Source organism: Chiloscyllium plagiosum, chromosome 12 (assembly GCF_004010195.1).
Source record: "Chiloscyllium plagiosum isolate BGI_BamShark_2017 chromosome 12, ASM401019v2, whole genome shotgun sequence".
Lineage (NCBI taxonomy): Eukaryota > Metazoa > Chordata > Chondrichthyes > Orectolobiformes > Hemiscylliidae > Chiloscyllium > Chiloscyllium plagiosum.
Genome location: NC_057721.1, coordinates 61938216 through 61952067, shown reverse-complemented (window position 1 = coordinate 61952067; position 13852 = coordinate 61938216). Strand labels below are relative to the sequence as shown.

At 39.0% G+C, this 13852-nt stretch overlaps 1 protein-coding gene across 1 annotated transcript in view; it reads left to right on the top strand.

Moving 5' to 3' along the window:
- sim2 (SIM bHLH transcription factor 2) overlaps positions 1 to 13852 on the top strand; it is a 93909-nt gene that overhangs the window by 67187 nt on the left and 12870 nt on the right. Inside the window, exons 6-8 of the mRNA XM_043701233.1 lie at positions 2974 to 3173; positions 4481 to 4587; positions 6248 to 6395. Of these exons, the coding sequence (XP_043557168.1) occupies positions 2974 to 3173; positions 4481 to 4587; positions 6248 to 6395 (455 nt within the window). The remainder of the gene's footprint in view (positions 1 to 2973; positions 3174 to 4480; positions 4588 to 6247; positions 6396 to 13852) is intronic.

The following is a 13852-nucleotide window of genomic DNA, read 5'->3' as shown; positions in this document are numbered from 1 at the left end:
AAACAAAATCATAACATTTCTATATATTATTCAGAATAATAAGCTAAGGAACTTCAATAACAAGGGAGATATGTGCTTTATGCTTTTGTAGTTTATAATTTCATCTCTGCCTTTTGAGTTGAACTTCAATGAGAGAATAGAATTGAAACAGACAATGACTCAGTTTATGTTATCATCAAACTTCATTTGTGGCCTGAGATGAGTAACTGCAGCATGCAAAACAGGGCTCCAAAACCAAGTGATGCTATGCATTGGACCTGACTATAACTTTTACTGAACCCCATGTTGCAGAGCTCCACATGGCCTGTGGCAGTTTTGTTTTGTGACCACACACATTTTCCATCAAGGATCACTGAATGCCAATCAATAATTGGTATTGTGGCTAATTTAGGCAAAGGCAACGAATGCCGATTGTAGTATGCCTGCCAACTCCGGAGTTGAATTAGTTAACTCAGTAAATGTCAGGATGGAAACTGATCCTTTGTGTGGTTCAATTTCACTTTAGGCAGTGCATTAAACAACAGAGCCAACAGGGATCTTGGAAAGTTCCCCTTATGAATAGGAATAATTGACAGTTCAAACAAATACGTTTGAATATCAATAACTAAATGGAAACCATCTGACAACTTAAATTGTTTTTATACTACACCATAGTACAGGCTTAGACTTCCTGTTACAATGAAGTTTTTGTATCTTAAAGGATTATTCTCTTTTATTGACTTTTCTTTTTGGGTAAGTGAATTTTTCAATGTCAGCATTCCATCCATAGCAGGAAGGTGGAATCCTGCAAAATAAGTCAGTCAGGAAGTCTGATTTACAAGGAAGGCGATTCAAACCTATTCTAGAAATCTTTCCTCAGCAACATGCTGACCTCAATGTCCAAACAGAACATGATGAACAAACAAATAAAGAAAACTGACAGATAACAAAGAAGACCAATCAAAGTTATTTTGAAGGAAAATTAATAAACAGAGAAAGGAGAAAATTAAGATAACTAAGGAGGAATTATTGTGGACATACTGTCTCAAAGGTATGTGGAGGTGAAACAGGAAGCCGCAAAAGAATAAATCAGATGTGACATTAGACTTGTGCTGTTCAGAAAATAGATTAACTTAACTGAGAATCAGACAATTCTAAGATGATCATTTGGTTAAATATTTGATTTTATGCAAAAATCCCTGCATATTTAAAAAAAAATCATTCACGGGATGTGAATTGTACTAGAGAAGATGATGGAGATCTGCCTCCTTGGAACACTGCAGTCCTGGAGTGTAGGAACACCCACAGTTCTGTTTGGAAGTTCCATGATTTGACCAGGCCAAACTGAAGGATGGTGAATGACTTAGAGGAGAACTTGCATGAGATGGTGTTCCCATGTACTGCCCTTGCCTTTCCAGAAAGCAGTGATTATGGGTTGGGAAGTTGGTGTCAGAGTAGCTATGGTGAGTCAACTGCAGTGCATTTTGTAGATGGTGTACACTGCTGTTCCTACACATCATGGTGCACAGAGTGAATGGTGAAGGTGGTGAATGGGGTGCCAACAAGCATGTTTTTTTTGTCCTGGATGGTTTTAAACCTCTTGAGTATTGGAGCTCCACTCATTCAGGGAAGTGGAGAATATTCCATCACACTCCTGACTTGTGTCTTGTCAATGATAGAAAGACACTGGGGAGACAGGAGGTGTGTTATTCACCACACAATTCCTAGACTATGAAGAGCTGTGTAGCTATAGCATTGATGTGGTTGGTTCAGTTCTGTTCTGTTCTAGTCAATGGTAACCCAGGGTAATAGTAGGATTTTGAGCAATGGTAGTGCCAATGAAAATCAAGGGGTGATTGCTAGATTCCCTCTTAATGGAGATGGTCATCACCTGGCACCTATGAGGCACAAATGTTACCTTAAAAGTTCAATTACATCTGAGAATAATATGGAATAAACCAAGAAGGAAAGAGAGAAGGCCATTGAGCCATCAAGTCTACTCCTTTCACAGATCATGTACAATCTATTTTAGGCATAAAGCAAGAGTAACTGCACAATATAATTCATTCTATATCACGCACTTTGAAATGATTTGAGAGCTGTGTTAAAATGGTATATAAATGCAAGTTCATTACCATGGAGCCAATGTAATCCATTTTCTGCAGAGTTTCTGCTAATCTTCTTCTGTTCTCAAAGGCAGAACTCCGAAGTGTCTATTTAACTTATGTTCAACATTATTGATCCTGACCAGGTTGCTGACCTTAGCTCCTCGATGCTGCCTGAATTGCTGTGCTCTTCCAGCACCACTAATCCAGATGCTGACCTTAGCATGACATTCCCCTACCATGAGCAGCTCAGCAACCATCAGTCAGCAGGTATCATCCAACCATTTGCCTGGCTTTCCCAAGCAACTTTTAATTGCATTAAGTCAAAGGTGCATCAGATATTTTAAAAACCTAATTCAACAAGAAAGCTGAAAATTATTTAATGCACTAAATTCTTTTTGCTTACCATTTATCCATTTTTGATTGTTTTTTTTCTAATTTCTATTGATCAAAATAAGGGATATCCCTAGTAATGGGTAGGAGGGATCAACATTTTTTCACTAACAACAACATAAAGATCATGAGTCTTTTTGGTATCTCTCCATCTCCCTGTTACAGATCATCGTAAACTCAAATGTTGAACAGAAATCTCCTCCCAAAGACATGGTTGGCAATTATAATTGTAAATGTACATTGTGTTCTGACCATACTGAACCATATTGCCACGACAATGCACCTCAGCACCTGGACTGCCCTTTTTTTTGGCAGTTTTCTGTTGCTAAATAGATTGTGGGACAAGTTAGTGTGAAAGTAATTGTACAGTTTAGTATTCTTTAATAAAGTTCCCACTTTTAGCTTCCTTGAGCAGTTTTATTTGCTTAGCCTCTTCTGTGTGTTTAGAAAATATTTTCACCATGCATAAATCAACTGAAATTATCTTTCTCCATAGGTAATCCACTGCAGTGGCTATTTGAAAATCCGTCAGTATGTATTTGATGTCACTCTCTATGATGGCTGTTACCAGATTGTGGGACTAGTGGCAGTGGGACATTCATTACCACCCAGTGCTATCACAGAAATCAAACTTCACAGCAACATGTTCATGTTCAGAGCCAGTCTGGATCTCAAACTAATTTTCCTAGATGCAAGGTAAGAATTTTAACTGGTAAAATGATTTAACAGCAACTGATAGTTTCAAACATGGCGTTATGATATATCTGAACCTAAATGTATGCATCTTTAAGTAATATCTTCAGGGTTGTATCCCAATACACCTGATGGGATTATCATTAACTCTTTACTGTAGGCAATCTGGTTTCATTATAGCTGTCCCTTATCGGTAGATCTGGTCTATACTGACGTCTTAATCCAAGGCCTTTGAAGAACTGCTCAAATTTCTCAGTAAAACATCCCTCTAAACTATCAGTGTTTCCCTTAAGCTGAAAAAAAATCCTCCCCTGACTTTCGAAATTGGAGCTAGTTTCTCTTGTTTGATAGTAACTTCCATTAATTCTAAAACTAGGCTCCAAAAACTGTTTTAAAAGAGATCCCTATGGCCAGAAATACTTACAAGTTAGTTATTAACTTCAGACACACAGAAAAACTCATATCTCTCATGAACCTAGAATCCAAGAACCAAACTTACAGTGAATGACATTAAAACTTTGTATGAACCACACACTATGTTTATTAATGGTGGTAATTGCAAGAGTCCATGGATTCCCTTACAATGGATCTATTCCATAGCACTGGAGGCAACTTCTTAGAAAAGCTAACCACTTAGTCCTATTTCTTGGGAACTTTGAGCAGATTTGCTCTTTTTCTGCTCTAATGAAATAAAACCTTCCTCTGTTGTTTCTCACTAAGGCCCCAACCTCAAAAATCTGGTTTTGTCCATGTTTTCTTTTCCACTATAATCTAAACCACTTCAAGAAATAAGACACCAAAAAAGACACACAATATTCTAATTCCCACCATAAATTGCTCCAATTGTTTAACAATACATTTCTTTTATCTACTTTATTTCTGTAAATTCAAAATCTTGGCGCACATGAAACAGCCAACTTTATTTCATTTTTAAAATTCATTCATGGGATATGGGCATCACCGGCTAGTCTAGCATTTATTGGCCAGCCATAATTGTACAGACGGCTGTTAAGTGCCAACTATGTTGTCCAGTATCTGGAATCACATATCGGGCAGGCCAGGTAAAGACAGCATATTTGTTTCTCCAAAAGGAAATGAATGAAGCAGATGGGTTTGTACAATGATTGACAATAGCTACCATTCATGTTATTGCTGCTTTGTACTGAATTCAACTTTCAATCTCAATCCTGGCGGGATCTGAACCTATGTCACAGAACATTAGCCTGGATTGTTAGTCAAATAATTATACCACTACACCATTACTTCCGTCATTGCAAGTAATTTCCAATTTTATTTGTCTTTATTATCAGGGTTGCGGAGTTAACTGGATATGAACCTCAGGATCTGATAGAAAGGACATTGTATCATCACGTGCATGGGTGTGATGTTTTCCATTTAAGATATGCACATCACCTCTGTGAGTAACAAGCTGCTCACCTGAAATGGTACTCATTCAAGAACACTTCATGCAGATCAATTATTACACATGGCATATCAGTTAAAACTACTTCATTTAATCTAGCCTATGCTTCTAGATTTGTAGCTGATAGGACGATTTGACTGCGGATTATCACTCAATTGTTGACAGTAATCATGGCATAGCTATCGATATTCAACATTATTACTCTTCAAGAACAGAAGTAGTTAGCAATGTGGATATGTTGGGCATATTATAGTTCGTTGTCATTAAGAAATGAAGTCTGAACAAAATAATCATGACTCTCACAGTATATGTTCTGAAAATAACGTAATGAAAAAAAACATTTCAGGCATGTGTCATAAAACATATGCTAAACATATCAAGTTCCTCCCCAATCCAATCATCTTTTGGTGAGAAACCAAAAGAATAGGCTAAGCCTCATAACACAGAATAGCTCATTGGAAAAAAATACAATGTATGAGGCAAATCAGCAAGTAGTTTTTGGAACTGGCTCAACTTACAATTAAAAAGTTTGAAGTTTGTATTTGGCGTGTATTTGTGATTGTATGGTAGACTGGCACTTTAAGAGTCTGATCATGTGACATAATTATTACATTATCAGCAATTTAGGAGGACAAACAGCTCTCTCTCCTTCTCTAATTTCGCTGCCTGTAGAGTGAACACCTCCACAATAAAGCTCCCTCTGTTAACACTTCTGCCTCCTGATCCTTCTTGGAACATAACAGTGGGACTGAGAAAACCTAATTCAGTTAAGGAATTCCATAATTTTGGGGTCTTAGAATCATACAACCATACAGCATGGAAACAGACCCTTCAGTCCAACCAGTCCATGCCAAGCATAATCCCAAACTAAACGAGTCCATTCTGCCTGCTCATGGCCCATATCCCTCCAAACCTTTCCTATTCAAGTATCCATTGAAATGTCTTTAAATGTTGTAATTTTACCTGCATCTACCACTTCCACAGGAAGTTTATTTCACACGCGAAACACTCTCTGTGACATGCAAACCACCCTCTTTTAAATGATTGCATTAGAATAGACAGCAAATCATGAGTATTTAAACCAACGCTATAAATGTTTCTCGGATAAGGACGAGTTCTTTTAAATAATCGGTGACTTTACTTTAGAAGGATTAGCATCTCTGTTAAATCATAGAATCCCTGCAGTGTGGAAGCCAGCCATTCAGCCGATCAAGTCCGTACTGATACTCCAAAGAGCATCTCATCCAGACTCCTACCCTATGCCTGTAACCCCATGGCTGATCCACCTAGCCTGCATATCTTTGGACTGTGGAAAGAAACCCAAGCAGATACAGGGAGAGTGTACAAATTCCACACAGACAGTTGCCTAAGGCTGGAATTGAGCCTGCATCTCTGGTGCTGTGAGGCAGCAGTGCTAACCACTGAGCCACCATGCCACCCCACAATGTACTGACAGAAGAAAGATTGATGAATATATAAAGCATAAATCAGTTAATATTGGTAACAGTATTTTTTAAATTAATAATATGGTTTCAAGTAGTCATATGTTTCAAAATGTTGTGCAATTTGAGGAAATGTTGCAAAATGTTTTAATATTCATCTGAAATAATGCTGGAAAAATACCAAGTAATTTTGTTTTTAATTATTCTGGAAGTGCTGGTCAAAGGACAAGTCACAACAAAGTACTACAGACTGCTGTCAAAACATGGAGGCTGGGTGTGGGTTCAGAGCTATGCTACCATTGTTCATAATAGTCGTTCATCCAGACCCCATTGCATTGTGAGCGTCAATTATGTCCTAACGTAAGTATATACATACATGTGTTCATTGACAAAAAGTTGTAATAGCATATGAAAGAAGTAGGATGTGTAAGAAAATCCAGAACTTGAAACGGTCAATCAAATTCACTAAATATACAATTTCCTGTTAAATTATTCTGTCATGAATTCCTTCCTAACCTATCTGTTGATATTTTTACACTTGAAAATGTTACTTTCCCCATTATTGTAAAGCACCAGTTATTGTTGTTGAACGTACATGGAAAATGCTGGAGAAATTCAGCAGGTCTGGCAGCATCTGTGGGGTGAGACATTCAGAAGAAGTTATACCGGACTTGAAATGTTAACTCTGTTTCTCCCTCTGCGGATGCTGCCAGACTTGTTCTGTTTCCCCAGAATTCTCTGCGTTTGTTTCAGATTTCCAGGTTCTGCAGTGTTTTTCATTTAATCTTGTTAAATGTCTTTATAATTCTTAATTCCGTTCTGGACATATAACATCAATCGATACTATTATGTAATTTTTAAAAAACGAAATAGGCATTTCCAATCAGCATATCCTAAAACATCAGGTAAAAATGATCAGTGGTGTGGCATTTTACTGAAAACCATCTGTTTTAATCTTAAAGTAGATTGTAGATTCTAGACAGACTGTGGAAATCAGGTTTGTTCTCCTTAGAGTGTAGAATGTTGAGCAGCTTCAATAATAACTTCCAAAAGGGAATTGGACAAATAACACTTTACAGATAAACGAACAATTTTCATGCCATAGAGAAAAATTGAGAAGTGGATGAATTGAATAGCTCTTTCAAATAGCTGGAATAGATATGGTGGACCAAATGATCTCCTCCTGTGCTGCCAGCTTGTATGAAAATTGTATGATTGTATGAATTTGGTACGCCTTCAATGTGACATGATTTCTGCACACTAGAGAAATCCAAACCCTTTCCTTGCCCAATTTTCTAACCTCTAGCTCTGTTAAGTATTTTTACTGGCTCGCTGACCTCTACCTAGGAGTCTAGCAGGAGAAAGGGCACAAGTTTAGGTCCTTAAGCATCAAAAGCCTCAGAACTACTTGGAAATGGAATTTGCTTTGGAAAATCTGCTGTAGTAGGTGCAAGATGCAAACCAAGATGGTTAATTGAAATGGCAGTAAACTGGAAGGTGGGGGTTATTCCTCTGGACAGAATGGAGGTGTTCTACTAAGCAGTCAACCAGTCTCCATTTGGTCTCAATAATATAAAGGATTTGGAAATGCCGGTGTTGGACTGGGGTGTACAAAGTTAAAAATCACACAACACCAGATTATAGTCCAACAGGTTTAATTGGAAGCACTAGCTTTCCGAGCACTGCTCCTTCATCAGGTAGTTGTGGAGTACACAATTGTAAGACACAGAATTTATAGCAAAAGTTTACAGTGTGATGTAACTGAAATTATACATTGAAAAATACCTTGATTGTTTGTTAAGTCTCTCATCTGTTAGAATGACCATGATAGTTTCACTTCTTTCATATGTAAATCACAAAGCCTTTTTTTAGTATTTTAAAAAGAGTTTTGTGATTTACATATGAAAGAAGTGAAACTAACATGGTCATTCTAACAGATGAGAGACTTAACAAACAATCAAGGTATTTTTCAATGTATAATTTCAGTTACATCACATTGTAAACTTTTGCTATAAATTCTGTGTCTTACAATTGTGTACTCCACAACTACCTGATGAAGGAGCAGTGCTCGGAAAGCTAGTGCTTCCAATTAAACCTGTTGGACTATAACCTGGTGTAATGTAAAGGAGACCGCATTGTGAGTAGCAAATACAGGAGACTACATTGAAAGAAGTACAAGTAAAGCACTGTACCACCTTGAATGTGTGTTTGGGGCATTGGACAATGAGGAGGTGAATGGTCAAGTGTTACACATTATGCAATTGCATGGGTGATGAAGAAGTGTTTGGAGGGATGAAGGGGTGACGAGGGTGTTGCAAATAGAAAGGTCTCTGGAGAACACTGACAGTGGAGGGAGGGAAAGGTGTTTGATGCTGGCATCCCACTGGAAGGGGCAGAAATGATTGAGGATAATTCTTTGAATGCGGAGGCTGGTAGGATGGTAAGTGAGGAGAAGGAGAACCCTATAATCATTATGGAAGGGAAGGAAGGAGATGTGGACAGAAATGCGGGAAATAGGTGGGACATAGATGAGGGACCTGTCAGCGACAGTGGTGAGGAATCTTCGGTTGAGGATAAAGGAGATTATGTTGGAGGACCCCAACGGATGGTAGCATAATCAGAACACATGATGAAGCTGGAGAAACTGGGAAATGCAATGGAATCTTGCTGGAAGCCGGATGTGAGGATGAATAGCCAAGATAACTGTGGGAATCAGTGGGTTTGTAATGGATATTGGTGGGCAATCTATCTCAGAAATGGAAACAATGAAGTCAAGAAAGGGAAGGGAAAATTCAGAGTTGGACCAGGTGAAGGTGAGAGAAGGATAGAAATTGAAAGTAAAACTGACAGATTTTTCCAATTACGAATTACAGCATGGAGCAAAACACCGATGTATCAAAGAAAGAGTTGTGTATAGGAATCTCAGGAATATTCCACATCCCCCACAAGGAGATAGGCATAGCTGGAAACCATAAGGGTATCCACAGTCTTTGACTTGAACGAAGTGAGATGAGTTAAAGGAAAATTTGCTCAAAGTGAGAACAAGCTCAGCCAGGTGAAGGAGGGTGGATCAGAGCTGTTGAAACCCCTTTTTGAGGAAAAGTGGAGATCCTTCCGATGGATGGATGCATGGAGAGATTGCATATCCATGCCGAAGAGGAGGTAGCTAGGGCCAGAAAACTGGAAATTGCAGAATCACTCTTGTAAGTGGGGAGAGACTGAAAAAAGAGGGAAATGTAGAGTCAAGATAAGAAGAACTAAGTTGAATGGGATATGAACAAACTGGGGCAGTCTCATTTGCGAATTTTGGGAAGCAATTAGAAATGGGCTATGGGAAGTGTGAGATGGGAAATTATGGAATGGAGATCTCCAGAGGAGATGAGTTCAGTGACAGTCCACGAACTAAGAGCTTGATGTTCAGTGGTGGCACAGACTGTTTAATGCAAAAGGTATTGAGGGAAGCATAATGTAAAAAATTAGTTGAACTCAATGTTAATTAACATCTGGTTCTATTTGGATGTAAAATATTCATTCACAGAGTGATAACTTGCACTGAGTTGGTGGTAAGGTGATAGTAGAGAGATGGTTGAGTTAGATAATAACATGAATTAGAAATTCATCTTTTAATATTAAGGATTAAAATTCAATCTACACTGATTGAAATAGCTTTCCAATAAAGAAAGCTTGGGTAGCATCAGTTAGATTCAAAACCGAGTCAATATTACCTGAGCAATTTTAGTCAGGTTATTGATATATCGGTTGAGCCTGGGAAATGGAGAATCTCTCTGATGTACATATCACTATGAAATAAACAGTAATCCAGTCAAGTCCCACTACATATGTAGTATCATGACAACATAATAATGGTCTTTCCTCCAAACAATTGTGCTGAAAATCTAAAAGCAAAGAAATGCTGGTGTTATAATAAAGCCAAAGAAATAACCCACCCCAGAAAGGACAACAGAAATTATGGAAACAGCGGAATTAAAATGGAGACTTTTTTCCAGAAAACATGAAAAATATCACTGAGCAACTTATGGTAGCCTCAGGCCACACATTTCAAAGAATTGCCACACAAAACATGCTGGAAGAAATGTAGTACAATTGTTTCCATGCTGTTTGGCTTCTTCCCCTCCTGAACAATGATTCGATAAAGTCAAAGGTGGATCACAATCTTTGGAAGGAGATGGCTGCTCACGTGAATTACAATAGTGTCTGCACTTCATTGGCTGTAAAGCATTTTAGGATGTCTTGAGTTGTGAATGGTGCTATATAAATATAAGCTCTGTCTTTCTATGAATGACAGACTGGCAAGGTAAGGGTCCATGGGGTAACTTCATAACTATTTGATATAACACTCTATCTATTAAACTCATGGACTGTTCTCTACTAGTGACCAATTGTTATAATGTTTAACTAGGTTTTTACGGTTGTCTATTCAACTGCACTTTTCAATGTGTGTCATCTCCTATTGCTAGTAAAATTCAGTTAAAACCCTCAACTGTAGAACTCTGTTTCTTCAGATACAGCACTTTCGTGATGCACTTTCACATCTTCCCAACACTTAAGGATAGCGCTATGATATAAAGGTTTTATTAGACACAATGACAATAACAGCTTAATGCCAGTTCCACCAAAAGAATCTAAACATTGTTCCTCAACATTCAATATCATTACCATTGCTGAATAATGCAATAACTGCATTCTGCAATTCTGGCAGTTACCATTGATTAGGAACTGAACTGGACCAACCGTGTAAATACTGTGGCTATAATTGCAGGTCAGATGTTAAATATTCTGAGGAGAATAATTCACATCCTGACTCCTCAAAGTCTGTCCACCATCTACAAGGCACAAGTCAGGAGTGTGATGGACTATTCTCCAGTTGCTTGGATGAGTGCAACTCTAACAACAGTCATTGGAATCTATGACAGAATAAAAGGCTTGATAGTGTCCCATCTGACCACAATTCCCTCCACCACAATGCATAGTAGCTGCACAGTAAGCCATCAACAAGACACACAGGAACAATTCTACAAAATTTCTTAGGCAGCGGTTCTAAATCTACAACCTTAACCATTTAGAAGGACAAGAGCAACAGATAAATGGGAACACCACAACTTGCAAATTCCCCTCCAAGCCATATACTGGCCCGACTTGACACTGAATAATCACTTCTTCATTGTTGCTGGTTCAGAATTCTGGAACTCCCTCCCTAACAGTATTGTTGGTGTGTCTGTATCACATGAACCACAATGGTTGAAGAAGACAGCTCACCAAGACCTTCTCAAGGGCAATTAATGACAGACAGGAAATTGTGGCCCAGCCTGTAATGGCCAAATCTCATGAATGAAAAACAAAGTTGCTCTGCTTCTGTTAACAAGAGTACTTCAGGAGAAAAGGGTACAGGAAGTGAACTGTATAAGCTGCACTTTTGAGAAGTTGGATCTCCAAATACAGAAAGGATGGTTTGAAGAGAAATCACAAAATAGGACAGTAGAGGTGACTCACCCCTCATTTAGAATCACACATATCCTCCTTTTAGTTTCCACCAGACTGAATTATGTGGTCACTGACAGTGAAGCACACTTTGAACTTCAGGTCCATGTCACTAGGATATTTGAAGACCATCTGGGTGACAAAAGAAGATTTTCTCCTTCCATCAGTATCAATTATATGCCTCTTGGAATGTTGCATCATTCAAGTGCACCTTGGAATTAAACCATCCAACCAAGGCATTCAAAAGTTGAACTTGAGGAGAGCATACCGGGTGAAGCAAAATAGCATCAGTGACAGACAGTGACATGCGAGGAGCAGAAAAAAACATTGAGAAGGTAAGATTAATGAAGGTATGGGTCCTGATCTCACAAGCAGTGTTTAGGTGATGGATGTTTTGGGACCAAAATTATTAGCACCTGTATTGCTACTTCATTTATCAGTTTTTATAATTTGACCGGTTATTGCAAGATATTCCACAACCTACACTCCAATATTTTGGTTCTGAAACTGCTGGCTATCTTGGATCATGTAGAAGCTGTAGAGCCATCAGTGGTGGAGCCTTCACAATGATGTCTCAATGTTCTGAACCCTTTAACTCTGGTACTTAGATGTGGGTTCTTCGATGTCCTACAAAGTAACAGCAGAATGATCTGTGATATTTTAATGAACCTGAGTAACTCCCAACTATCAAGACAATGGAAATGCTGCTTTCCCTTATCTCTAGTGTGTTCAGGGGCTTGTCTTGTGGAGACATGAAGCTCACTGTACATAAACGTCCCTCGTGTAGGAGGTTACTGCATATACACCATCATTCGATTCCAGCCTTGGGTGACTGTCTGTGTGGAGTTTGCACATTCTTCCTGTGACTGCATGGGTTTCCTCCGGGTGCTCCTGTTTCCTCCCACAGTCACAAAGATGTGCAGGTCAGGTGAATTGGCAATGCTAAATTGCCCATAGTGTTATGTGCATTAGTCAGAGGGAAATGGGTCTGGGTGGATTACTATTTGGAGGGTTGGTGTGGACTGGTTGGGCCAAAGGACATGTTTCCACACTGTAGGGAATCTAATCTAATCTAATCTAAGCTAAACCAGAGTTCCTTTGTGTGGCTCTGCTCCCCAGACCTACACCTACTGATTCTGAAAGCAAGAAGTTAAAAAGAATGATGGACTAGACACTTGCACCTATGTAGCACCAAATCAAACCATGGATGTTCTCAAGATATCCCAAGTCACTTTTCAACACATGATGAGCAGAAGGCAGTGACAGCTATTGATGTTGTTCTTGGTGCTGCTGACACTTAGTGGTCGATGCTGCTTTTGCAGCTCCTGTTTTTCATCAGAGATACGAGGTTGAATTGCATAAGTTACTCCATTCTGTTAAAGGATGACAGCAGAGAAGTGTTGAATGAAGCACAAGACAAGTCAACTAATTAGGTTCCAAGAAGTTAGCAATGACCAGCCGGTGACATTCACCAAGGCTCCTTCGATAGCACCTTCTGAACACATGATCACTACTACCTGGAAGGACAAGAGCAGCAGATGCATGGAAACATCACAACCTGTAAATTCCCTTCCAAGCCACTTACCATCCTGACTTGGAAATGTATCACCATTCCTTCACTGTTGCTATGTCAAACCCTGGAATTCTCTTGCTAACAACATGGTGAGTCTACCTACAACACGCGGATTGCAATGGTTCAAGAAAGCAGCTCACCGTCATCTTCTCAAGGACAACCAGGAATGGGAATAAATACGGCCCAATCACCGATGCCAATAACCCATGAATGAATGAATTTAAAAAATGATCTTTTGAGAAGGACTGCTGTGAGTAGCAGCCTCAGACCTGGCTGGATATCTTCTATTCAAAGCCCTCCCAGCCTGCCAGTTCCTCAGAAGCAATATACTTGTTTCAGTGACCCTAGTGGGTTGTTGATCGTTGAGGAAACCAATGCACTGGCTGTTAAAGCAGAATAGTTCGGTAACACTATAGGTAAAGACCAGGTTGAATATTATAATAAGGTATCTAATAGCTCCAAGGTAGTTTCCTGCTCACCTGCAACTCTATGCAGATAAAATAAAATCAGAAATTGCTGTAGAAACTCAGCAGCTCTGATAGCATCTGTTGAGAGAAAGCAGGGTTAATGTTTTTTGAGTCCAGTCACCCTTCTTCAGAACTGACAGTAGCTACGAAAAGGTGGTGTATATGCTGAGGACAAGATGGGAGGGTGGAAGGAAGGAATGAAAGAGAGAGAGAGAGAAATAGTCAGGGAGACAAAAGGATGGATAATATTTTACTAGGGAGAAAGAAAAACTGATAAT